The 25,863-nt window shown below is 49.8% G+C and overlaps 2 protein-coding genes across 9 annotated transcripts in view; one reads left to right on the top strand and one right to left on the bottom strand.

The window, feature by feature from the left end:
* Positions 1–1,741: 1,741 nt before the first annotated feature.
* GID8 (GID complex subunit 8 homolog) lies at positions 1,742–12,159 on the bottom strand. Of its 3 annotated transcripts, none has more exons than XR_010132334.1 (6): positions 11,906–12,139; positions 8,515–8,644; positions 6,954–7,150; positions 6,446–6,643; positions 3,279–5,396; positions 1,742–2,557 (listed from the first exon to the last, which is right to left on the bottom strand). XR_010132334.1 is itself a non-coding variant. In XM_055372631.2 (6 exons), exons 3-6 carry the CDS (start codon positions 8,630–8,632, stop codon positions 5,223–5,225), a joined length of 687 nt encoding a protein of 228 aa, XP_055228606.1. In that variant the 5' UTR covers positions 8,633–8,644; positions 11,332–11,559; positions 11,906–12,034; the 3' UTR covers positions 1,742–5,222. The 3 variants fall into 3 exon arrangements, 2 of the variants coding, with proteins under 2 accessions (XP_055228606.1, XP_030860857.1); XM_055372631.2 differs by adding an exon at positions 11,332–11,559 and having other exon boundaries at positions 1,742–5,396; positions 11,906–12,034; XM_031004997.3 differs by having other exon boundaries at positions 1,742–5,396; positions 11,906–12,159.
* Positions 12,160–12,213: 54 nt separating this feature from the next.
* The window catches only part of DIDO1 (death inducer-obliterator 1), a 59,821-nt gene continuing 46,171 nt past the window's right edge, over positions 12,214–25,863 (top strand). For 2 of the 6 annotated variants that reach the window (XM_004062503.5, XM_063702435.1), the window contains exon 1: positions 12,214–12,357. The gene's annotated coding sequence lies outside the window, so the exon portion shown is untranslated. Of the gene's footprint in view, positions 12,358–12,866; positions 23,191–23,298; positions 23,399–23,949; positions 25,264–25,863 lie in introns of those variants that run through there. The other 4 variants (XM_019016923.4, XM_055372615.2, XM_019016926.4 and 1 more) reach the window with 3 other exon arrangements.

The following is a 25,863-nucleotide window of genomic DNA, read 5'->3' as shown; positions in this document are numbered from 1 at the left end:
GTTTGTGTGAGGAATGCCTACAGATGTGTCTCCAGGAAGCAGAAGTCACAGCCAGGCGGAGACCTTGCCTGACACGGGCAGCTCAAGGCAACAGCAGCTCCACTGCTTCTCCCTGGTTCCCAAACTCATCAATTCCACCTCAAATACACAGAGACCCAAGGACAGGAGGCGCTGCTGCACTCAGCACTCTTCATCTCCGAAGTGAGCCTGCGGGGTGACCAACTGCCTTGCATGGACGGACAGCCGGCGGAAGAGCCTGCAACGTGACCTGCATTTACAAACGTGAGGAAACCCACTCACCTTCAGTTGTTACTCCTTTCATGAATTCTTTTGGTTATAGCTGTGCCTATGGCTTTACAGGCTTCACCTGATAAATGCTCTTCTGTACTATGGACAATTTGGACCCGTAAACCTGGCCTTGAACTAGGTGACACTGAAATGTTACAGACAACTCAGAACGTCACATTCCCTTCAAATATTCCCCACACACATGCACCAGGCTGACTGGCGGATACTGGGGTGTGAAATGAGAGAAACAGCCCCCACTGTGCAGATGTGGGGACATGATTATTATCAATTAACCACAGGCTGCATCTCAGCTCCTGCACACCAGGTGCCTTGTGCCGGTGGCTCTGTAGCATGGGCCTGTTTATCTCCAAAGCCATTTTGTGGCTTCTAGAAAAGGCAAACAAGCTCAGGACATTGTACCTCCACGGAGCACATCTCTTAGAAGATTCTTGCCATAGCTAGTTGCACCAAAGGCCCATTCAAACCCCATGTTCTACTTTAACAGAAGTGAAAAACCACAAGCAAAGACGGCATTCCAAAATAAGGCAGAATATCTAAGACAGGAAGGCCATGTGTGCAAGGATGGTGTGAGCCTCCAGACTGTAGTGTGGGAGCTCACACTGAAGCATTCCTGGTGATGCCCACCTCCACTAAGAACTACCGTGCTGCCTTCTGACCCGTGAGGCTAATGGACCGGCACAGGTGTGTGAACATCAAGAACACTGTGACATGCCACTGCCACATAGGGAGGAGCAGCAGGTGAGGAGAGGCCTTCCCTGTTCTCTGATACCCAACAAACACGCAAGCTCTCAACGCCTCGCTCCATGATGCCCGCTGCTCAGCTTCTCTGCATGGGCAGTTTCTGAATTTCACCTCAGGCCCTTGAAGCGGTCAGTCTGAGTCCTTTCCAAGAACCCTACAACTGCCTTCCACTCATGAAGACGCTCATGGCCCTGAAAGCATGGTAGCCACCCAGAATCAGACACCTGTAGTTATCTCCTGCCTGGGGCTCTGGCAGGTGGTGTTGGGTGTCAGGCTGACTGGTGGATACTGGGATGTGCTGGCGTATTCCCTCTGTTTTTAATATGTTTGGAAATTTTCATTAAGCAAAAAAAAAAAAAAAAAGAGTAATTACTTAGGCTATTAAAATCAGTTTAAAATCATGCAGTGGGTAGCTCAAAAGTTCTACTTCCTTCACACCAAGGAAACTAGTTTATGAAACATTAAGTGCCCCAGTCAAGAGAGCAGCCGATAGGTTTCAAATTAAACACACCAAGTACAGATTTACAAACTAAAAGAGGCAGCACTGTCAGAGTGAGAGGAGAGCCAACTACAGTTCCATGAGGCGAGCTTTCTTCTGTCCTTCCATTCCAAGATACCAACTTTCAATACAAATGCATTAGTATTTGTTACTAAAATACCCTTAGGAAAAAAAAGAGCTTCCAGATAACAGTTCTGAGAAAAATGTGAAAACTTTTACTGTTACATTAAGAACAGGTGGTAGAAGCAACCTATTCCGCACTTCTCAAAAGATACTGAGGGGCACATATGCCACGCTGGAATAAAGAATACAGAATCAAACATGTACAAAGGTACCACAGCAGGTTATGGTTCATACAGGACTTTAAATGACCCATGTTGACAATACAATTTGCAAAAAATATGAGAAAAGCAATACATATTTCTGAAACAAAAACATACCTGTTGTAAAAAACAACACGCGTAGTATCAGAATAGAACAGTCAACAGAGCAGCAGTTACTGAAGACAGACGGCAACAGGCAGCTGCGCCAGCCATGGGTCTGCCGTGCGGCTGCACCCATGAGGCCCCATTGCAAACAACGCAACGTTCTCCATCAGCGGGGAAGCACACAGACTGCTTGGCCACCAAGCTTTCCGCCTGGTCTGTTCACACTGAGATTTAGCAGTAACAGCCCAGAAGGGAATGCAGCTCCCCGCTCCCTATGACATCAGTGTCTTCAACACATGTGTAAGATTCTTTCTGGAGCCCCCAGCTCCTCCACTCTTCAAAGCTAACAACGCACAGAAATAGAAATAAGAAAGCAAAGACATCACATTGCCTTAGAAAAGCTGTCCTCAACTCATCTTCTCTACATGTTTTCAGATCACGTCCTGACGGAATGGAAAGAGCAGCTCCACCTCCCCGAGGCTTCCGTGGACTCCGCACACACACGACCACCAGTCTTCAGTCATGTGCCATGGAGACTTTGGTCCCAACCAGTGTCTGCCTTTTCTAGAAACTGGAGACCCTGATTCAAATGGCAAGATGTGTTAGTTCCCATTTGCCTTGCAATAACCCTATGCTTCACAAAGATTCCAGACTAGGGGTTATTCCTCACCCAATTTCATGCATCTGGAACACAGAGTACCAGAATACTCTCACATCTTATTTCAAGGCACTCTCCACCAGAAAGTATAAAAAGGATAAACTACTCTGTAAAATGTGACATTTTTATAAAGACAACAGTGAGATCCAAAATGAGACAAAGTAGAATTATACTGAATGTTCATTATCCCAAAGTGGCTTAATTTCATTTGCTTGCTGCAAAGACAAAGACTGTAAAAAGGAGCAAAGAAAGTGTGCAAAGCACTTCCTTGGAAGACCTCGTCCACTAACAGATCATGAGAAAAGCAAGTGCAGCCCCTTACATGAAAGGAAGGCAGGCAGTAACATCGGAGACTTCCCAGTCTCCCCGACATCTGCTCATGCTGGATGCTGGCACCGGCTTATCAGCTACCCACTGGCTGAAATGGAAATCAACACCAGCACTTCACGTGACAGCCACATAGTGACAGTCCAGGCATGTGAATGACCCCATTTGTGTTCCCCTAGTTTGTGGAGAGACTTCCTATTGCTGTGCTTCTCACACCCTCTAGTTTTAAGAATATGTCAAATTGATGATATATTATGCAAGTAAACGATCTTATATACACGAATAGTGAAAGATAATTAGGAATACGCTGAATCACCTGGTGCTGTTGGAGAAAACGTGCAGATGCCTCTCTCACCTCACCGTTTTCTTCTAGCTTCCGCTATATTTCATCCCCTATTAGTTACTCTCTTTCCCTCCAACTTATCTTCATCCTCAAACCTCAGAGGAAATAATCGCAAGGGTCACATCTGGGCGAGTGGTAGTTGGAAGGCAGCATTTCTAGGGGGTAGGGAAGCACCACCTCCCCAGCACCGCATCCTTACAAAATCTAAAGGGCAACCAATGGGTCAGTCTGGAGGCCGCCATGCTTCTGTAACAACCGCAGCAATTTTATCTTTGCATCTCTTACTGGATTATACAAGCCATCTAGGTAAAAGTAAACAGTGCCAAAAGCTCCTACCCACTGGAAAGAGAAGTAGAGGGCTTGAAAACACAACTTTGCCAGGCTCCAACACAGAAAGAAGCATCATTCAGAGGTGAGAACAATGCTGTGGACGCCTCCTGATCAACACTCAAGGGATGCAGGAGCTCGGTGAGGACGGTCCCTCAGAGGGAGATGACCCGACCGGCTCAGGTACTGGCGAGCTGGCCACCAGACCTAGACCATGCTTGTCGAGATGCCTTGCTACTTGAGAATAAGGCGAGATCCCAGATTCAAGTGCTAGCAGCATTCTGCCCCTCAGATGCACCTGCAGGCTCCACTGGCTCCAAAGGACCCCCTTGGATGGGTCAGCAATTCCACGAACATCCACAAAACCAACACTTAGCACCGCTCAGTGGGGTCAACAGTGCCCGGTGGTCCGCTGCAATGAATCCAAACACATCTGTGCCCAGAGCTACAAGGCCATGTGCCCATCAACTGTCCCAACTCGCGGGCAATGCACGCAGCCCTGCACCACTTCCCTCCTGCCCACCACGGAGCAGGGGACAGTTCTGTGAGTGAACAGAAGCAGGACATCGGCAGAGCCGGCTGACGATGGAGGATGAGATGCTGCCGAGATGCTGGAGGGCAGATCACTGAGGCTGAACACGCGTTCCTTCCGCCAACAGTCATGCACCACCTGCTGGGGCTCTGCGTCCCCACTGGCCAAGGGCTGCCTCGCTCTAATGAAGGCCGCTCACTCAGCACAGGGCCAAGTGGCCTTTCCAGCTGCAGGTACCAGAAAAAGCCACTGCCGCTATCACAGGCGGGAAGAACGCCCCAAAGACAAAAGGTCATTTGAGATGATTAACATCTTTTAGAGGCCATTTTGGTCATTCTTGAAATCAAAGAGAAACCTTTATTTTCAACAAAACTGCCCAGAAGAGATGGTTCATTGATCCACTAGGAACAAGTCTCTCACCACACACAGCACCAAAATATATATTTAAAAAATTAAAAAACACATAGCCCCCTCACACGCATCCCCCAAAAGCCACACAACCCAGACCAAAGGGAAAACAAATCAAACTCAATGCCCTCACACACGACCCATCTTTGAATTAGGATTTACAAATTTATATATTCTTTCCTATGGAAAAAGAAAAAAAAAAACACAAAAACCACAGGGGTAAGGAAAAACCTGTAGGTGAAGGCCCAATGTCTGCCTAAGCTAACAGAAAGCAGAATCATGATTCGTGCTTTTCCTGTATTTTGAGTGGGATGCAGCCTAACAGCACAGCCCTCCGTGGTAGACCGAATCCTTCAGCAGCCAGAGGCCCCCGGAACACTGGAAGAGCAAACCGCAACCTTCCAGATTCTTCAGCGAGTGCCAGAGTGCAGGCTCTGCATCAGACTGCCAAAGAGACGGCAGCTTTCCTTGCAAGTTTTCCACTGCCTACAAAGGCCATTTTTCCCTATAAAAAAGATGCCAGGTCAAAAAAAAAGTACAAGGGAGAAAAAGAGTTCTCTACTGCAGTAAGAATCTTGCAGTCGCAGGCTGATCTGAGGCAAGTCCCACGACGCAGGGGTGGTGTTGGGTCCACCACACAAGCGCAGGGGCTACTTGGGCTCCTCAATCACACCCTTGCTGAGGTCTGTCATTTTGGGATATTTTACTTTCTTCTGGTCCAGCTCGTTCTGAGCCCAAAGTAGTAGTTTCAGTAATTTTGCCAGTTTGGGTGTTGACTCGCGATTTTCATAATCTAGGACAGCTTGGTTAACTTCACTCCACACCTAGAATATAAATACATCTGATAAAAATCACCATACACGCAGACCACCAGCAGAGTCTATTAAAAAGAGGCAGTTTAAACAAACATTAAGCTCCTAACTGCGAGACACTCTCGGGACATGAAATACATAGTCCTTGCCTGGGGAAGCTCACAGTCTGGTCGTTAAATGTCACATCCAACCTCGATGGCAGTTAAGTGCCATGAGCAAGGCTTGAACAAAGTGCTGAGGGGACTGGGAGAGAGGTAAGACCAGCGTAGCAGGACATACCAGCACCCTCCTCACAAGCCTCAAGAAAACATCTCAAGTGGACTCTAGGACAGGCTATCCTTCCAAGACAGTGTAGGGAGGACAGAGCCCCTGGGAGAGGACCCGGGGGAAGAGGGACCTGGGTCTGGGAAGGCGAGGAGCTGTCAGGTTCTGCCAGACAAAAACATAGCAGCAAGGAGAGAAAAGTTTCAGAAGACAGGATTTTAAATGAGTAATACTTGGGAAATAAACAGAAAGAAGGTTCAGATAAATATAAGACATCAGCAAAGGGTGTGAATACTCTGTAACGGTCACCAAGTCCGTTGTCCCTAGTTTGACAAGATAAAAGATTAAAAGCCAGAGAGAGGCTGAGCATGATGGCTCACACCTGTAATCCCAGTACTTTGGGAGACTGGATCACCTGAGGTCAGGGGTTCGAGACCAGCCTGGCCAATATGGTGAAACCCCATCTCTACTAAAAATACAAAAATTAGCTGGGCGTGGTGGCACACTCCTGTAGTCCCAGCTACTTGGGAGGCAGAGGCAGGAGAATCGCTTGAACACAGGAGGTGGGGGTTGCAGTGAGCAGAGATCTCGTCACTGCACTCCAGCCTGGGCGACAGAACAAGACTTCACCTCCAAAAAAAAAAAAAAAAAAAGCCATGAAGGAACCACTTAGCATCCCAGGCACAGAAGCCACCTGTCTCTCAGTCCACACCGCAAAGCCACACACTTGGCGTTGTCACGAAGCCCCCTCAGAGCACATGGGGAATGGAAGAAAGCTTCCCTCTGGCAGGCCCCACCTTCTGCCTCTGCATGGTGTGGAGGAGGTCTCCGAAGGGCGACTCCTCGGGACTGTCAAAGGCCAGCAGTGCCAGGGTACGTTCCATCTCTGTGAGGCACTCTCGGCTCTCCTCGCCCTGCTCCGCCAGCTGAGTCTGTGCAAACTCCAGCGCTGCCTCTGTCTCCCGCTGGCGGATCAGCTCGATCAAATGCTGTTGCTGGAGGCAGAGACAGACAAGCTTGACCCACACACATCCAGGCCAGGGACTTAGGGCAGGTGGTACCAGGTCCCAGTCAAAAGTACATCACAGAGGGAAGACTTTTCTTGCATCTCTGAGTTATCAAATTTGCATTTTTAAAAAAAAAACAGCTTCTGAACTACATAAAAGAGCAAACTCAAACCCCTCCCCCTCACATGCATTGAAATAACATTATTAAAGCAAATTAGCCTAGTTATTTCTCAATCACTGCAAATAACTTTAACTTATCAAGTATTCGCAAACCAGACTACCCTCTCCTGAAACACACCTGCAAATGGAAGTAAAGATACCGGTTTGTGTCCAAGAGCTCTGGGTGGAGGCTGTTGATCAAGGCGATGGCCTCCTGAATCTGACCTTTCAGTATCATCTCCCGGATCTTGATTCGTTCATCAAGTGTTTCCAGATCCACACTAGGTTCGATTCCAGATTCCATTCGAAACTTCTCCGCTGCTTCCTTAAAGCCCTCTGAAAAGAAAAACCATCTTCACTGCTAGGAAAGTTAGCAAGGAATTAAGGCAAAGACTTTGTATCTCCAGAAACTCCAATTGCCTCAATTAATAACCTCTGATGTGAACCACACTTTCTTAGGAACTCGGTATTAATATCTTTATAAGTTACAAGTTATGCTCTCAAAATACATATAGAAAATGAGAAGAGTATACTTCATTCCTTGTTATCCCATCCAAAAACTCTAACCCATTAGCCAAAGAGGTCAGAATGGCTGCTGGCCCAGTGTGTTGGTGTGGGCTCCTTTGAGAGGACAGATAATAGGTCCAGACGCCAGCAGCCGCAGCTCTGGTGCCAGGTTAGGCAAGTCACACTGGCTCAGCCTCCACAGCACAGGGGCCCTCCATGGTCAGCTATACCTGCAGTGGCCTGTTGACTCCCACCTCTTAAGAGTGTCTACAATTTTTCAAAGCCAGCATGTGTGCCCCTTCCCCTGCCCCCGACATAATTATAGGCCTAAATTTCCTCTTCACCTTCCAAAAATATTTTTTTTGAGATGGGGTCCCACTCACTCTCCCAGGCTGGAGTGCAGTGGCACAATCTTGGCTCACTGCAACCTCCGCCTCCTGGGCTTAAGTGATCCTCCTACCTCAGCCTCCCAAGTAGCTGGGACTACAGGCACGAGCCACCACATCCAGCTAATTAACATTTTTTTTTGGTAGAGACAAGGTCTCACTATGCTGCTCAGGCTGGTCTCGAATTCCTAGGCTGGAACAATCTTCCTCTGTCTCTCAGTGCTGGGGCTATAAGCATGAGCCACCATGCTTGGCCCAAAAAAGTTTCACAGAGATTAATTTGGGAGAAGGAACTGGGGACTAACAGGAGGGAGATTTTTCATGTCATGTCTTTTAAAAACATCTATTTTCTTGCCATATACAGCACTGCCCTTCCTCCAGTTGACATCAAGAACAGCCTGAGTGTTATTTCCCTCTGCACGCTTCTGCTCTTCCCCATTCCCATCCTCTGAGTTGGGCATACTTTCCAGAAACAGGCCAGCATATTTTTGCAGGCTGGCCAGAAGAGATCAACTATTTGGGCTTTCAATATACTTACTTCACAACAGTCTCAATTATTGTGAGTAACTGTAAAACTGTCAAAGGCTGAAAAACGGGTTTGTGTTAGGTCTCAGAGACCTGGAATAATCTCATCTTCAGAAAAGGCTTTCACACCATAACTTCCAAACCTACCAGGTTAGCATTGTGTTTTCATAATGTCTGAACACAAATAACTACGTCATCAAACCTCAGTGCTACAGCACTCCTTATGTGTTCAAAAAGGGAGAATCACATTCACGCAACAGCATCCTCACTGTAAGCCATTACCTGTGACCAGGTAGTTCATGATGAGGCGGTTCATGTCTGCTCTCTGGACATGCAAGTTATTGAGCTTTTCCATCCACTCATCTTTCGTGATTTCATCGGGTTTTTCTGCATAACTCATTCTGATTTATTTCTACAGGAAAAAAATAACAGCTGAGGGAGGGGTTTAGATGCTCCTCCAAGGGCAGAGGGCAGCGCTGGAAGAGCTGTGATCCGGAGAATCCCACACTGAGCATGTACGGAAAGACAACGCTGCTGTGGGACACCCACCAGACTGAGAACGCCAATGCTTAGCAAAGAATAAGTTCACTTCAACTTTTTCTACTCTGGTATCAGGAGAACGGACTGTGCTACAAAAACAATCTGGTACTCCTTACAAAGCTGAACATGTGTGCTCCTCACAACCCAGCAATTCTACTTTTAATACATTTATATTCTAGAAAAACTCACCAGGATGCACCAAACACAGACAACGCTGTTCACAGAAGCACCGTTCAAAGCGGCAGGAATGTGGAAGCCACCCACCTGAGCGTTCATTCAACAGCAGCGTGGACCAAGGGACTGTGGCGCACAGAACTGCATGTTTAAAACCCTTGGGCAGATGGGTTTTGGAATTCGGAATTCTTCAATGTACAACGATTATTTGGCACAATTTACCATGTAACAGTCTCACTGGGGTTTGGGGGCACTCCCCATCATCAGACGTTATTTCTTCACTGAAATGTGTTAGGTATCTATACTAAGTGGTAGAGGCTATTAAACTTTACCTGGTGAGGTTTTGGCCACCACATAGGTTAAAAACAAAACCAAAAACTTTGGTTTCAGAGATGTTTAGATTTTTAGCATTGCTGAGAAGGGACTGTGGTCATGTATTCACACAAGAGAATTTCATAAAGCAGTTAAAATAAATGAGCATGACACAAAGTCACCTGGATGACTCTCATAAAACAATGCTGAATGAAAAAAGAGAGTTGCGGCCGGGCGCGGTGGCTCACGCCTGTAATCCCAGCACTTTGGGAGGCCGAGGCGGGCGGATCACAAGCTCAGGAGATCCAGACCATCCTGGCTAACACGGTGAAACCCCGTCTCTACTAAAAATACAAAAAATTAGCCGTGCTCGGTGGCGGGCGCCTGTAGTCCCAGCTACTCCAGAGGCTGAGGCAGGAGAATGGCGTGAACCCGGGAGGCGGAGATTACAGTGAGCCGGTATCATGCCACTGCACTCCAGCCTGGGCGACAGAACAAGACTCCGTCTCAAAAAAAAAAAAAAAAAAAAAAAAAAAAAAAAAAATTGCCGGGCATGGTGGCAGATGCCTGTAATCCCAGCTACTCGGGAGGCTGAGGTAGGAGAATGGCGTGAACCCGGGAGGCGGAGCTTCTAGTGAGCTGAGATGGTGCCACTGCACTCCAGCCTGGGTGACAGAGCGAGACTCCGTCTCAAAAAAAAAAAAAAAGAAAAAAAAGAAAAGAAAAAGAGAGTTGCAGGAGAGGCCAAATCTGGCGTGAGTTTCATCAGGAACAACAAGACAAAATACATGACATGTGCTTTAGCAACAAATATGTACGTGGCAAACCTATTTTGTTTGTTTTTTTTTTAAATAAGGGCATGAAAGCTGACACTCAGGAGGAGGTTACCTGTGGGAGGGGCAAATGGCTGAAGCCCCAGAGGCAGCTGTTCCGGCTTTGGGAGAATGGGTGGGTACCTGAGACAGGCAGGGGCACGCCACCGTCCACTCTTTCTCTTTTGCCACTGATATATACGTTACACATACTACTTTATACGAAGTACTGCTAAAGTGTTTCAATAAATTAAAAAACTTTGGTCTCTTGGCTGAAAATGGGATGAATGCAGGGTGGTGAGATCTGAGCAGCCAGTCCGTTAGGGAGACACCCAAGCGAGAGAGAACATCGGCAGAAGAGATGGAGAGCAAGGTGAGATCAAGATGCTTTGGCCAGAGTCAATGGCTGCTGCTAGACAGATTACCGGACAAAAGAGAGGGAAGAATCGAAGATGGTCACAGGTTTCAAGCATGAGAGGCCCTGCAAGATGGGGCCACAAATAAGGAGGAAGGACTGGAAGAAGAACAGGTTTGAGAAGCAGGGCAAGTTTGACGTGACTATTAGACATGCGTCTGGAGAAATCAAGCAGGTGTCTGAATCACAGATCCTGAGCTCAGTGCTGAAAACATGAATTCGTGAAATAAGGGGCGGGGGGGGGGGTGCTGGGGCACAGGGATATTTAAAGCCAAGAATTCAGCAAAGACCATAGGAAGAGCGTAGATAGGGAATGAGAATCGTCATTACTTGGAGGATGCCAACCTTGAAGGTAAAGCAGAGAAAGTGGCACCAGCAGAAGAAAACTTGATGTGGAGCGGCAGGTAAAGTGGAGGAGAAACCAGGAGTCGCTGTCACACACGAACACCCATCTTTCGTAGTCAACTGCAAAACTCACTGAGACCAACTTTTTATTCACGACAATTAATGGTAACTCAAGGACTCATTTTCTTTTTCTTTTTCTTTTTTTTTTGAGACAGAGCCTCGCTCTGTCGCCCAGGCTGGAGGGCAGTGGCGCGATCATGGCTCACTGCAGCCTCGACCTCCTGGGCTCAAGCGATCCTCCCACCTCAGCCTCCAGAGTAACTGGGACAACAGGAGCGCACCACTCTGCCTGGCTAATTTTTTTATTTTTAGCAGAGAAGGGAGTCTCGCTGTTGCCCCGGCTGGTCTCGAACTCGCGGGCTCAAGTGATCCGCCCACTTCGACCTCCGCCACCGCGCCCGGCCCTAGGACCAACGTTAAGAGCTCCCTAGGAAAAGGCACCTTTTCTCTCGGCTCATTCGGTGATCGGCACTCACAGCGCTTCCACTCCGGGCAGTTACGTGCGCCCATGAAAAGCAACAACTTTGTAGAACTGGCCAGTCCTGTTGTTAGCAGGAGGAACTCGGTAGTCTCAAACTCCAGCATAGAAAGATTCAGCAGAAGAAAACACCCGTGTGCTGAAGACTCCTACTTTCCATGCCACACTTTACGTCCTCACCCGCTCGGTTTCTGCTTTAAAGCAGCAGATTTTATTAAAAAGACTTCGTTACAGACGTCGCTCCTCCACAGACACAGCTACCGCCGCCCCTCAGGCTGGCCGGGACCGCCCCAGAACACCAGCGCCTGAGGCCGCGCGCCTGGAGGCTGAGCCCTGAGTGCCCCCTGCGCACCGGCGCGGGGCGGCCGTCCGGGCCCGGACTGACTGCGCGCCCCAATTCCGCACCTGCCAGCGCCGGCGCTTCCAAGGCCCCCAGAGCGGGGGCGGCGCGCACCCCGGCCACATCCCGCCTGCCCGCTCGCCCCGGCCCCGGGAGACGCTCGGCCCGGCCGCCCGGGCCCGCCGCCGCCATCTTACCGTGCGGAACCTGCCTCCCGCGCTGCGCGGTCTGGGCGGCTGCGGCTCCGCAGCCTCTCCTGGGCTGGGGAGAGGTGGCGGCGGCCGGGGCGCCCGAGTAGAAGGAGGCAGAGGTGGGGGCCGAGGCGGGGGCGGGGGCGGGGGCGGGGAGCCGGAGGGCAGGCGCACCGGCGGCCGCCCCTCAGCACCTCTCGCGACAGCAAGAGAGCGCGAGAGCGCGAGCCGATGACCAATGAAGCGCCCCCGCGAGGGGGCGGGGCGGACGGCCTCCCGGAAGCGCGGAACCTCAGCTTCCGTACTTGCGCAGAACTCCCCTCGCGGCGACCACGCACTACGGGTTGGCGCCAGAGTCAAAAGGCGTCGGCCCTCTGGCAAGATGGCTGCTGCGGAGGCGTTGGAGCGCGGAAACCTGGAACCGGGATGGCGACGTCTACACTGAGTCGGAGGCGAAGGTCCCAGCTTTTTTCCTGTCGTTTGCGTGAGGCCGGACGGGGTGGGGCGGGGGAAAGGCTCCGGGTGTCCGCGGCCGCCCCTCAGACGGGGAAGGAGTCCCCTCCCGACCGGCGGCCTGCCAGGGCTAGTGTCCCTGAGGTCCAGGGAGAGAGGGCTGACCCGAGTCCGGGCTGGGCGAGAGCTGTGCTGTCTGCTCGTTGAAGCGAGTTCCGCCGCTTTACTCGAGATGTTGTTGAGCGCGTCCTCACTCGAGGCCAGGTGGGGAATCAGAAGGGCCCTGCCCTCAGGGCGCCTCCCAGGGGCTACGCCGAAGGGCGGGACGCGGCCAGGGCGCGCGGGACAAAGGAGACCCCACTTGCTTGCGGGGCGGAGTCCCGGCGGCGGCGCGGGGCAGGGCCGGGGTTACTCGGTGACTGGAGACCGCCGGGCAGGAGCGCGGGTTGAGGCCGCACTTGGGTATTTGCGCGTTTACTTGCTTATTGCCTGTCCGCTCAGGAGGAATGCGAAGTCTGTCATTGCAGGGTCCCATGTTTCCGTTGCTGGGAAGTAACTTAAAATATTTGATAGAGCCGAAGGAAGAAATAGAGTCCTTGAGGGGCAGCCCCTGATTTCATCTGTGAGGAATTCACGGGACGGCTTCTTTCTGAAGTCAGGGGTGAGGTGGTTTCGTGTGTTTGCTTACAAGCGAGCTGAATAACGTGTAAGCTATGTCGGTCGGTCTACTCAGCGACAGTAAGTCCAGTTCGGCAAATAGGTTGGAGGAGACTGATTTTGGACATTTTCCGTTAATCGAAAGAGCTAAATCTACAGGTATAAGGTCTTGACAAAATTATGCTTCATACGCAGAGGCAGTACATGCCAGTAATTTTTTCATTTGCAACTACATAACCCTATGGGAAACAGTTATTGGTCTTTATTTAGTTATTTATTTTGAGACGAAGTCTCACTCTCTCGCCCAGGCTGGAGCGCAGTGGCGCCATCTCGGCTCACTGCAACCTCCGCCTCCTGGGTTCAAGTGATTCTCCTGCCTCAGCCTCCCGAGTAGCTGGGACTACAGGCACCCGCCACCACGCCCGGCTAATTATTTTGTATTTTTAGCACGGGTGGGGTTTCACCATGTTGGCTAGGCTGGTCTCGAACTCCTGACCTCAAATGATCACCCCTCGGCCTCCCAAGGTGCTCGGATTACAGTCATGAGCCACCGCATCCGGCCTATTTTTATTTTTTAAAGTTTTTTAGAGACGGGGTCTTGCCTTCTTGCCCAGGCTGGTCTCGATCTCCTGGGCTCAAGCCATCCTCCCGCCTCGGCCTCTGGGAGTGCTGGGTTTACAGGCGTCAGCCACCATGCCCAGCCTGAACGTCAAGGAAAAAGTGTGCAAGGGGATGCACGAGCAGAAAGCTTGAGTGCTAGCGCCTTAAGGTGACATTCCTTAGCATTCCAGTCCAAAGAGGCTGTCTCAGTGCCTGCCTGTGGGTCACAGGTTAATGCCCCTCCTCCCAACAGCCAACCGGTTACCAAGTCCTGCTCGAGCCCCCTCCTTAATCCTCTCTAGAAACTGGCTCCCGTTGTGTTGTTTCCCAGCCTCTTCCACCATAACATGGAAGCCATCATCTTTGCTTTTTGGATTGTTAGGATGTCTCCGTAACTCCTGTTGAGTTCCAGAAGTCCTGTCACTACCTCTCACATAGCAGACAGGGTGATCTCTCCAAAAGCCATCACTCATTGACTCTATCCTTCTAACATCCCTTGGGGACTCCCCAATTGCCTGTGTAAAGTTAGCGCAGCTATAAGTCTGCACTCCTGATCTTACTCTCTGCTCCAGCCATCCCAGCTGATTGGAGGTTTTCTCATGTCAGCAAGCTTTGTTATCGCTATGCTCTTAGTCTGGGCCCTAGCTAACAGCCTTACCTAGGCTAACTCCTGCTCACCTCCTCAGTAGAGACGTGGCTTTCTCGGGGAAGTCTTCCCTAACAAAGCTGGATTGAGTGCCTTTCCTTTATGCTTGCACAGAATCCTAACTTAGCTCTTCGTAGCTCTTAGCACACGGTCCGTGTGGTTGCTGTCTGATGGGATGTCATGATTCACCATAAAATGGTAAGCTTCATGTGAGTTGATTATGGCTAAATCGTAATAGGAGCTCCATAAATATTTATTTGTTGAGTGATGAAGGAATAAATGAGTGAATGATTATGAGGATCTTAACTGGAAGCAATACTAGCAAAAATGGAAAGAGACCTTCAGTCAGGATGGAAATGAGCAGTCCTTGGTGACTGACAATTTGTGGGAGCTAAGAAGGAAGACCAGAGTGATGCGGGTGAGTAGCCCAGCTGATGAGGTGGTGGCACCAACTGAGAATGATCATGAAGAAGAAGGAGGTGCAACAACAAGGGAAAGGTGGTGAGTTCACCGTGGGCCTCATTCAATTGGAGGTGCCTGTGGGACACATCTAAAGCTCAAGGGGAAGAGCAGGGCTAGAGTTGAGAGTTGATGGGTACAGTATTCAGAGGAAGCCCATGGAGACAAGGAGTGGATCAAGTCCAGAATGCAGAGCTGCAAGCTGTATTCACTAAGGAAGAAGCTGCCTATGAAGGGTAGCAAGAAAGTGGCCGGGGGGTCTGACAAGAAGCAGGGGCTTCAAAGGCGCTCCCTGAAGCCACAGGGTGTCGGGTTTCGAGAAGCTATGTTAGCAGTTTCCAGGCGGCAGGGAAGTCCAGGGTGAAGGTGCCAAAACTCCCCATTTGATGGTTTTTGGTGAGAGAGCAAGAAGTTGAGGGATGCGATGGGAATGGGAAACATTGGAGTGTGGTGAGCAGGGGTGAGGTGAAGACAGCGTAGTATGTTGAAGGTTTTCAGAAGCCATTAGGGCCATGCACTTATGTACTGAGAAGTGAGCAGTGAGCTAGATGCCACGAAACGCTGCAGCAGCAGGTGAGACTGAGGAGCAGGGAGGGGGGTCAAGGATAATTTCTCAGCTTCTGGCCTATGAATTTATAGGGTGGTGGGACCATCCTCTGGATAGGGAACGCCAGAGAAGAGCCTGGATGTATGTAGTAGGGAGGTCAGAAGTCCTAAGCTCATTTTGCATGTGTTAGGTAGGTTTTGAAGTGCATTTGAGGCATTCACGTGGAGATGCCAGGGGAGCAGGTGAATGATGGTGCCCAGATCCAGGCAGAGATAAAGGCAACTACAGCCAGGTGCGCATGAAGTCTCCGTGGAGAAGGTATGGGTGGAGGGAGAGGAGAAGAGCCTGGGCCAGAGCCCTGAAGACACCAGCATGGAGGGTCACCAAGAGTGCAGGAGAGCAGGAAAGAGGTAGGTGGGTCCCAGGACAGGAGAGGGTGCAGGGCCACACGGGTTGACATCTGGGACAGTGACAAGGACTTCAGCCTGCTGGATTCATCAGCTGCCTGAGCTTTCCTATGACAGAGGTGGGCATGTGGACGAGAGAAACCAAAGGCTTGGCCCTTACAGTCAGCTGAGGGGCAACCAGGTGTTGAGAGTTTCCAGTGTCTTGCAAGCTGAGGTGGTGGCTTTGAACTTGAGTTGTTTCATATTGAAAGAGATGAACAGAAAGAGGAGTGCTAAAGGTATATTAATCTTAAAAGAACATTAATGAGTTTTTAAAAAGGGGAAAGCAGTTTGCCCAGGCTGGAGTGCAATGGCGTGATAATGGCTCACTGCAACCTATACCTCCCAGCTAATCCTCCCATGTTAGCCTCTTGAGTAGCTGGGACTACAGGCGGAAGCCACCACACCCAGCTAATTTTGTTTATTTTTTGTAGAGGAGAGGTCTCACTATGTTGCCCAGGCTGTTCTCAAACTTCTGGGTGCAAGCAGTCCTCTTGCCTCAGCCTCCCAGAGTGCTGGGATTACAGGTGTGAACCACTGCATAGAGTGCTTCCTTTACTCAAATCATAGAATGTTTAAAAAACCAGGATATCAGCCATGTTTCAAAACCACATTATTCCCATGGATGTTTTGTTTTACTCTCAAAACCCAAAAGCATAAAATCAAACCCCTACATACTGGAGACTTCAGGCTTTCAAAGAGATTGGGCAAATCAAACCACCTTATTTTTCAGGATAATTGATAAACCCATCAGTTGTTGATGCTTAGAATGGTTAGTAGAAGTAGGTAGGAAACACTCAGACCTCAATTTTCATGGACTTCACTTTTCACAGTATTTTAAACAATTAGAGATGTTGGAAAGAGGTAAGGAAGAATTTTACTATTTAGTCTGCTGCACATATTCTTTTTTTGTTGTTGTTTTGTTTTGTTTTTTTTGTTTGAGACAGAATTTCACTCTTGTTGCCCAGGCTGGAGTGCAATGGCACGATCTTGGCTCACTGCAACCTCCGCCTACCGGTTTAAGGGATTCTCCTGCCTCAGCCTCCTGAGTAACTGGGATTACAGACATGTGCCACCACGCCCGGCTAATTTTGTATTGTTAGTAGAGATGGGGTTTCTTCATGTTGGTCAGGCTGGTCTCGAACTCCAGACCTCAGGTGATGCACCTGCCTGGGCCTCCCAAAGTGCTGGGAATACAGGCATGAGCCATGGCGCCTGGCCTGCTGCACATACTCTGACACCATGTGTCTGGTGAACCCAGTCCCTGTAAAGAATCTTCACTGGTGATTGTTTGATATAGGTGACCTTCCCCCTCCCTCTTTTTGCCTGATTTTATTTCCCTTTCTAGATTATACTACTAAATTAGAAAGCACTGAATATTTTGTAAGTTTGTTTGGGTGAGAGCAAGAATAATCTTTTCTTGATTTTTATTTTTATTTTTTTAAGACCTTTAACTCCTGCTGAGGTTGAGACAAACCGTATCTAGCATACTGTTACCTGAAACAAATGTGGTAGGAGGGAAGGTGATACAGTCCTGCCATTGCAGACCAGTGGGAAAGGCCAAAGAGTGTTTTGAGTAGCAATGTACATGGTCAAAGCATTGTTTATATACTATTTCATTTGAGTTTGATTATGTAGTTTGAACCTGGCTGGTCAGGATTTGATAGACAGTTATTGGTTTGGGATCTGACTTTTCTTTTTTATAAAAATTAACAAAAAATATATGTAAATATACACACATACATGTGGATAGTTCTCTCTGTGTCTTAAGTTATTTGTATGCATGCAGCTGTTGTGATCACGTGTCTGATGGGCAGGTAGAAGTAGAAATAAGAGTTCCTATGTTTCCCAGGCTGGCCTTCAACTCCTGGGCTCAAGTGATCCTCTCTCCTGGGCCTCCCAAAGTGTCAGGATTACAGGCGTGAGCCACCGTGCCTGGCCCTACATTTACTCTTTAAATACTTTCCTATTGGAATGAAAGAGGCAGGGTGGCTCACACCTGCAATCCCAGCACTTTGGGGAGGCTGAGACAGGGGAATCCCTTGAGGCCAGGAGTTTGAGACCAGCCAGGTCAACAAAGCAAGACCTCCCTGAAGGGAAAAAACCTCCAGTTCCCATTTGGGTGTCTTCTGGAAACTGCTAATACCTCAGTCTTTGTTGTTGTTGTTGTTGGTATTTCCTCCAAACACACTCTTTCTCAGTTTTACCATTTTGTTTTTGTGAACTAAGCAAGAGCAGGAATTAATTTATATAGTTATTCGTATCCGGACAAATTCTGGAAGGTTACTGGAGTCTCTTTCACTTCTTAAAGTGTTTTCATTTAAGAAAAAAATCTTTTATTGTAGCCTGCACAATTGTAGCCCTATCCTTCCCCCAAAGGTCCCATACTCCCAAGGCATTGAGGTTAGGTAGAAGGCCCAAGAATGGGGCCGGGGCCCATTGCGTCTGGAATGCAGTGTGAACTCATGGCTGTCTTTGACCTTATGGACATCCCTGCACCTTCCTCCTGGTGCTCGCCAGCAGGTGCAGGAATTCAGTCGTCTATGGGTTCGTTTCCCCTTTTTCGCGGGTCTCTATTCCGTGGTGTGAAGAGCCTGTAAGGGTAAATGTCCTATTTGGGTACAACCACTTTACTCTTATTCTGTCAGAATCTGTCCAAGCGTTTTTTTGGCTTTCTTGTTTGCTGTGTTCCTTTAAAGATGGTTGAGATAAAACCAGTCAGAAAAGAAATAGTTTTTTGCCCTATACTTAACTAAAATATTGATTTATTCCAAAGTTGTTTTTATTTACTTTTCACTGACCTCAAAGAGAAAACTTAGACACCTGAGAAACATGAAACATTCTCAGAGGAAGGAGTGATAAGCATGGTTCTGTATTAATGTGTTCACTCCTTAGAAGATATAGAAATACTGCAGCTCAGGCCAGGCACTGTGGCTCATGCCTTCGGAATCCCAGCACTTTGGGAGGCAGAGGCGAGTGGATCCCTGGAGTTCGAGACCAGCCTGGGCAACATAGTGAAACCCCATCTCTACAAAAAATACAAAAATTAGCCAGGTGTGGTGGCATGCACCTGTAGTCCCAGCTACTCGGGAGGGTGAGGCAGGAGGGTTGCTTGAGCCTGGGAGGCAGAGGTTGCAGACAGCCAAGATCACACTACTGCACTCCAGCCTGGCAACAGGGTGAGACCTTGTCTCAAGGAAAACAACAACACAAACTGCAGCTCATTCTTTCTAAAGGTATCTGGAAAATGACAGAACTGAGAATAACATCCAGATTCAGTTCCCTGCCATGAGAAGTTCCTTTTGCCTTGTTTGTGGATATTGTTGTCAGTTCATTGCAGCTGTCTTGAGTAACTTACAGAGGCTAATGTGACCAAAGAAAGATCCATCCCTTGTTGTTTTTCTAGTTAAAAGTCACAGCACAGGTTTCTGGTAACATACAAATGATAAGACACTGTCCATAATTCTAATTACAAAAATTCAGTTTGTATAGTAATTTGGTACAGCATTAAGGGGGGTGATGCCCTCCTCCCATCTCATTTCCCTCCCTTTTTCCTGTTTCACATTTATTCTTTTGTCTAAAAGACAGAAAATTGGTATGATTCTCCTATGCCGCATAGAACCTGTAGCTCCATCACATCCCACAGCTTTCTAGAGGTCTTTGGGGTTGGAACACAAAGTTTAACTTCTGTTTCTGTTTTTCCTTGAATTATTTTGTTTCCTGGCCCTTTTCCATTTTGCCGGTTCCCCTTATCTTACCCACTGTCGTCCATGCTCTCCCTCTGTGTTGGTTGTCTCAAAACAGCATTCAGCGGAATTCATTGTGTGGGTGAATTCTGTGAAGTTGCCTTTTCTGGCAGTGCTGTTACTCAGTGATGCACAAACATAGCATTTGCCCTCTGGTAGACAAAGATCTGTGTTTTTTGTTTGTTTGTTTCTTTCTTTGAGACAGAGTCTCGCTGTCACCCAGGCTGGAGTGCAGCGGGTTCAAGCGATTCTCCTGCCTTAGCCTCCTGAGTAGCTGGGATTACAGGCACCTGCCACCACGCCCGGCTAATTTTTGTATTTTTAGTAGAGATGGGGTTTCACCATGTTGGTCAGGCTGGTCTTGAACTCCTAACCTCAGGACCTCAGGCGATCCGCCCACCTCGGCCTACCTAAGTGCTGGGAACAGGCTTGAACCACCGCGCCCGGCAGATCTGGTTAGTATTCTTTAAAGGAGCCAAAGGCAGTGCTTTACTGTTTGCTTTGAGGGGAAGTAGTGGACGATTTGATTGTGACACCTTTTAGCATTGGTGAGTTGATTTATCTAAAATTAACTGTTAAAGTTAGCTGGCCTTATACAATGTAAAAGTAAAGAAAATTCATCAGTTTCTCAAAAAAAAAAAAAAAAAAACCAGCACGCAGTGGCTGAAGTTTTTGTTAGCAATAAGAAAACAGTAGGCATATATATATACTTTTTTTTTTTTCTGGGAATCCACGTTCTCCTCCTGGGTAAAGGAGAGGGTTGTATTTTGTGATTCCTTTTTCCTGCCCCAAGTGGCTGGCGATACAGCCCCCGGCGCGCCGGGCACTGAGGCCCTGGAGCACAGCGTGGGGGGCCTGGCACAGACACGACTCACGACCGGGCCGATCTCCGGCCAGAACTATGTTCCGGCCGCCCGGTCGCGGGCCCGCGGTGCATCCCTGCAGGCCTCCATCCTGCCTCGGCAGAGGTCTGCAAGAATCCTGTGGGTGTCCCCCGGAGCGGGCAGAGGAGGAGCCCAGCGCCGAGGCCCAGGCGCGCCCCGCCCTCGCCCCTCCCCGTGCCCCTCCCCCGCTGCTCCCCTCCCAAAGGCCGAGACCTGGACGCTGCCCGGTGGCCTCGGCGGGGGCCTGTCCTTGGCCGCTGCCTCTCTGAATCCCAGGTGAGAAGAATAAAACGTCCTGACGCTGTCCGGCTTCCGGTTCTTGGAGAGGACGGGCCGTCTCTGCCGAGAGAACTGTGCGGAATCAGGAAGCGCTGGTGCTCCTTCGCTTTCACGGGACTAAGCGAAATCCGGCTTTAAACGAAGTAAAGCCGGCTGCCTCCTGGAGTATTTTTGTCATAGTATTTTTATTTTGGGTCAGGGTATTCTGCTGCGGACCCTGAGTCTTAGGAGGGAGGCTTATAGCAGCGGAAAGCCATTTTTTTTTTTTAAAGAATTGCTGAGTTTTCCGGATTGTACTTTCAAAGACTTTCCGTAAAACTTTGCGTGGCATGGGGGTTGCAGAAACTGGTGTGTACACATTACAAAAGTGTACTGTTTACACCTATTTGTGATGCACCCATCGTGTTTTTCTCCGTGAACCACCTATTAAGCTTCCTGCTGGAGCGCTCTTGGCCCCCTTCCTGCTTTCTGGGCCACATCCTGTTGTAAATCGGTGCTACTTGTGGGGTTTTGTTTGTGAATTGGGGATATTTAAGGAACAATTTATTGAAACAACTGAAGACTTTGTTTCCTCCTTTGGGTTTTACTTTTAAAATAAATTCGGTTAGGAAAAAGTATTCTTTTGCTAGTGGAGTTCAAATTCAAATACCCAGACTGTAGATTCTCCAAATGCCTTTCTCACCAGGGAGGGCAGCTCCCAGGAGTAGTGACGGCAGGTAAGCTGGAATAGAGCTGACTTCGTCACCTTGTAGGTGGGGAAGGCCAGAGTGGATAGTCTGGCCAGGCCCTCCACAGCCGAGCCAGCTTCTGCTGGGGGGCGGGGGAGATGAGAACGAGAGGCAGGTTCCAGTATCCTCTGGACTTGCAGGAAGGAAGGCATTCTGCGTATCGCTGAGCACTGCGGTGAGCTGAGTGAGGGTTCCCTTTCCTCATGTTTTCCTGCCTTTTTCTTCCTCTTGGTTCTCTTGTCCCTGAGCCGCCTTGTCCACTCTTTCTATTCCCTTAGTGCCTTTCCATCTGTCTCTCCTGAGTGCCCAGCGTGAAACTGTACCCAAGAGTTAAAATCTCTTAAAAATCTCACCATCTTGGAGAAACAAATTGTGGCTGGTTTAAAGATCCTCAGCTAAAGAGACTGGGCTGAGGTTCCCCCATACCAGTTGGATTTAGAGAGAGCCTCTTGTAGGGAGGCCTCATGTGGTCTTCACCTGGGCCTCAGCATGTGAGCCCTCCTTTAACAGAGAGCTTGCCCAAGATCTCACTGCTTGTTAAAGGTGGTCTCAACCCCGTCTGTCTTCTAAGTTTCCCACTACCCCATGTCTGAGAGCAAAAAGCCCTCTTTGCAACCTGAGGACACACTCAAGATGGAAGACTGTCAAGCCCATCCCTGCCAGATTCTATTAATGTGGTCCTAATGGGCCACACCAGCAAAAACAAGCTGCGTTGTATTCCTTTGAAGAAAACTAAGTCTGCCTCAGAAACTGGCAGACCCTGTAATCTTCAGCGGTATTATTAAAAAGCACACCTGCCTCAAAGCCCCTGGTTCGTCCATGGAAGCATCGCAGAAGCCTCTGTATTAGGGGCAGCTTTACGGCACTCTGGGCCCCTTTTACTCTTGGCCAGGGCCAACGCCAAAGGCTAGATGGTCCATGCTTCCAGGTAGCGCATCACTGTTCACAGAAGCGGAAACAAGTAGTGGGGCCACCTCCACCGCCCCCCCCCCAGGTCCCTGCCCTCGGAGCAAGTGGCCAGTGCCCATGGTGCCCCCTCCCAGTCTCTTTCCTGCAGTATCTGGGTACAGACAGGTGATGGAGTGTCACTCTAGTTACTATTGAGCGAACTGAAGAAAATCCACATGGAAGGTTGACATCTACCATACCTCACTTTCCCCTCTCTTGATAGTGTCTAATCTTTCCCTCCAACCCCTGTGGGCAAACATGTCCATGCGTTCTTTGAGTTCTAGCTACTGGTCAGTAGTTCTGAGTGTAGGATTGACATGGTGGGAGGAGGCAGAGCTTTGGGACCACACCGCCAAGGTCCCTGGGGCCTAGAGGTCTAGCGTGCCCGCCTCCCTTCCTCGCTGTGCTCCTTTCTCTCCCCCCACCCCCACGCTCCTGGTTTCTGGAGCCGAGCTTGGGGTGGGGAGGCAGCAGGGTAGGGTCTTCAAGTTGGAGAGAAACCCCGCCCACACCTGGACCTCGCCCCTCGCTGCCATTCCCAGCCGAGGCCGTCAGGGGCCCGCGGTTTGAGAAACACAATCTGGAAGAGAAAACCTGGGCCTTTTCTTCTTTTATCCCCTGTCCCCGCCCCCCCACACCTCTTACAAATTTAGCCCAGGAGCTTTCTATCCCCACCGACTTGAAGGGTTTATCGGTCTTAAGAGCGAAATCCTGGCGGAGTGCAGTCCCTCGGGGCTAGCATCCACGTTCCGCCTGCGCCCTGCCCGGGCTGTTCCGAGGGATCCCCGCAAGGGCACTGCCCCAGCTTTCACTCTTGGGGTCGGGGAAATAAGGTGTCCACAAAGGATGCAAGCAAGTCATTGTCAGTGCAGACCCGAAGGGCGCGTCCGGAGTGCAGGTATGAAAGACGGGCGCATGCGCGCAGTCCGGGGCTGGGCTTCGCAGCCCGGGCTCCGCTCTAGCCCCGCAGCGTCTCGGTGGCCGGTCTCGTCCTCCGCCCGCCGCGCGGGGGCGCCGCTCTAGCCCCGCGCCATCTCGGTGGCCGTCCGCCCACTCCGCGGCGTTCGGGGAAATGGCTGCGAGACCCTAGAGGCCTGCGGCCTGCGGTAAGTGGCGTCCCGGGCGCCGGGTAGAAGAGCCGGCCGCCGCTTGGGCCGCCCTCGGGAGCGGGGCGGGGCCGGCATCGGAGCCCGGCTGGCGAGAGCCGCGGATCCCGCACAGGCCGCTCCCGCCGAGAAGATGGCGGCCGCGGAAGGGAACGAGCGGGCGGGCGGGGCCGGTCAGAGCCGCCCCGGCTTGGGGCGCGGGCCTCAGACGCCGGCCCTGGTGGGCTGCGTGAGGTCGAGGCGACTGGCGAGCACTCGGTGGTCGCGGCTGGAACGGTTCCGAGGGTGGGAGTCGGGGCGGCCGCTCGCGGGGAAGAGCGCAGGGCTGGCCTGGGCGAGTGCGGCCCGGGGCTCGGGGGGCTGCGTAGCTGGCTTGTAAGTGCAGCTGGTTTCCCTAGGCATTCTCGGGGACCTCGGCGCTTCCTCCCGGGCCTTGGGTGCGGTCGGGGTGGCCGGCTTAGCTTCTGGCGTGCCTTCGGGGGATTCCGGCACTGCAGGGCGGCTGGCGCTGCAGGAAGCGCGAAGAGCGCGGATTCGCTTTCCTGAAGAGTGTGTCCTTACCTCCCCCGCGCTGGTTTTCAGTTTTTTTTGGGGAATAGTTTGTTGCGTTGGTGTGTACTGGCCGTATTTGTGACACATTTTGCCTTCCAGTGACCCCGGAAGCCGAAAGGGCCCGCTCTTGCGCTCGGCGGGAGGGGTGCTCGTGCTGCCTCCGCTGCGGCGTCCGGGGCTCCTTCTCGGGGTTCTGAGACAGTGGAGGTCAAGGCCGGCTTTTCTGCTCTAAATAAAGGACTTTAATATATAAGTTTAGAGTTTGGGCCACAGGTAGCAGTAGCTTACTGCGTTACCAGTTATTGAAAATACTCTTTAACTTGTGCCTGGGCCATCGATATCCGTGTCATCTGCCTGCTGATGGAATGAGATTTGAGCCTAGTGCACTCAGGGACTTAGAGGAGGGAAAGGCAGATGGGAACGTCTTTTCGGTGTATTCACATAACCTTGCTATATACCCCGTGTTCCATGGTTTCCCTAGGGCCACATATGACTTGGTTGAAGTACAGTTCTGAGAAAGGTCCTTAGCAGTGCCTTTTAAGGAGCAAATACAGTCTTTTTTTAAATGAGCATTCATTGCTTACTGTTAGCACGAGGGATACAGCAGTGACCAAGGTGGCCCCTGTCCCAGTCCTGGAGACAAGTTCATTGAGGAACTTGAAAGATTATCCCAGCTCCTTCCTTTAAATCAGGTGTTGCCAACTCGTTTACCCTGGAGCCTAGGGCTCTTTAGTGGCCCTTTGGGTTGCTGTGTGTGTATGTGTGTCTGTGACTATTTCACTATTTTCCTATTTTAAATACGGCATAGACATCTCAGAAGTGTCACCCAGGAAGACAGACACAGCCCTGTTGTGAAACTCCCTGCTTAATGCACACTTGTTTTCCTACTTGCTGTGTACATGGGGAGGAGATGTCTGCTCTTGTAGACTTGTTTCAGCAAGTTTCATAAGATACCTCTTTTGGAAAAGCGCGTATCTTGAATTTTTTCAGGCTTTCCACCAGAGGCTGTCCCTTATTAGTTGTTGATTGAATTCAGACTATGTCAAGCAGAGCTCATTGTGCTGTGGTGAGAAGACAGGGCACAAATAAGATAATTTGTGATTGACTGCCCAGCTGTACCCATGGTTACCAGACAGCTCAGCCCATGTTGCATGTGCATGTGTGAGCCTCACAAAGGCTTGTCCAGGACGTGTGGATCATCAGTTGGGCCTTGGAGGGTGCTGGGGTTTCTTCATGTAAGGAGGAAATGATTGGAATGGGCATTGGCTCCCGTTTTGCTCGTGGTGAAGTTGGCAGGTTCTGCTGTTGATACTGTGAGTTTTTCTACAGCCTTAGGGTCATAATTCCCTTAAGGTCAGTTCTGTGGAGCCCAGTAGGGTGCTTCTCTTCAGTGTTTATTTTTAAGCTGTGCCACGTCTTCATTGTTTGGAATCTCTGTAAACAAGACACGTTTTTCCTTTTTATATGCCTGTCCCATGATACCAAGTGGCTTATTTGGCTCTTGAAGAGCTAAGATTGAATGTGTTTAACAGGTGACTCCCTACTATCTGTGGGTCCCTGCACTGTGCCCTTGCCTGAGAGGTCTCATCTCTCTCTGGCAGGCTCAGAAGACCACTAGAAAATTCTCTCTAAACAGAGTCTCTCACTTACATTTCTTATTTAAATGATGGGGTCCCTTACAGTGGATACTAAGATCAGCCTTTTTATGACTACTATCAAATGATGTGTGTTAATTGCATTACAAAAGTTCTATAATTAACAGTTAATGGAAACTACTAATTGGGAAAGAGGAGGTCAAAGAACAAAGTCCAGTTTACTCATTTCATGTACGTGTACACAGTCATCTGTGAGACAGTCTGTGTTGTCCAGGCCTCATTTTATTTTTTGAGTAGTAATTTTGAGGGTAAGTTGTT

The sequence above is a fragment of the Gorilla gorilla genome, chromosome 21 (assembly GCF_029281585.2).
Source record: "Gorilla gorilla gorilla isolate KB3781 chromosome 21, NHGRI_mGorGor1-v2.1_pri, whole genome shotgun sequence".
Taxonomy (NCBI): domain Eukaryota; kingdom Metazoa; phylum Chordata; class Mammalia; order Primates; family Hominidae; genus Gorilla; species Gorilla gorilla.
Note: the sequence above shows the minus strand (reverse complement) of the source record. Positions and strands in the feature narration are given on the sequence as shown.

Coding starts and splice junctions, on each gene's coding strand:
- GID8 (XM_031004997.3), bottom strand. CDS start 8,632: ATGAGTTATGCAGAAAAACCCGATGAAATCACGAAAGATGAGTGGATG. Junction 7,151..8,514: donor CATGAACTACCTGGTCACAG/GTAATGGCTTAC, acceptor TTTTCTTTTCAG/AGGGCTTTAAGGAAGCAGCG. Junction 6,644..6,953: donor ATCTTTACTTCCATTTGCAG/GTGTGTTTCAGG, acceptor CTCTGCCTCCAG/CAACAGCATTTGATCGAGCT.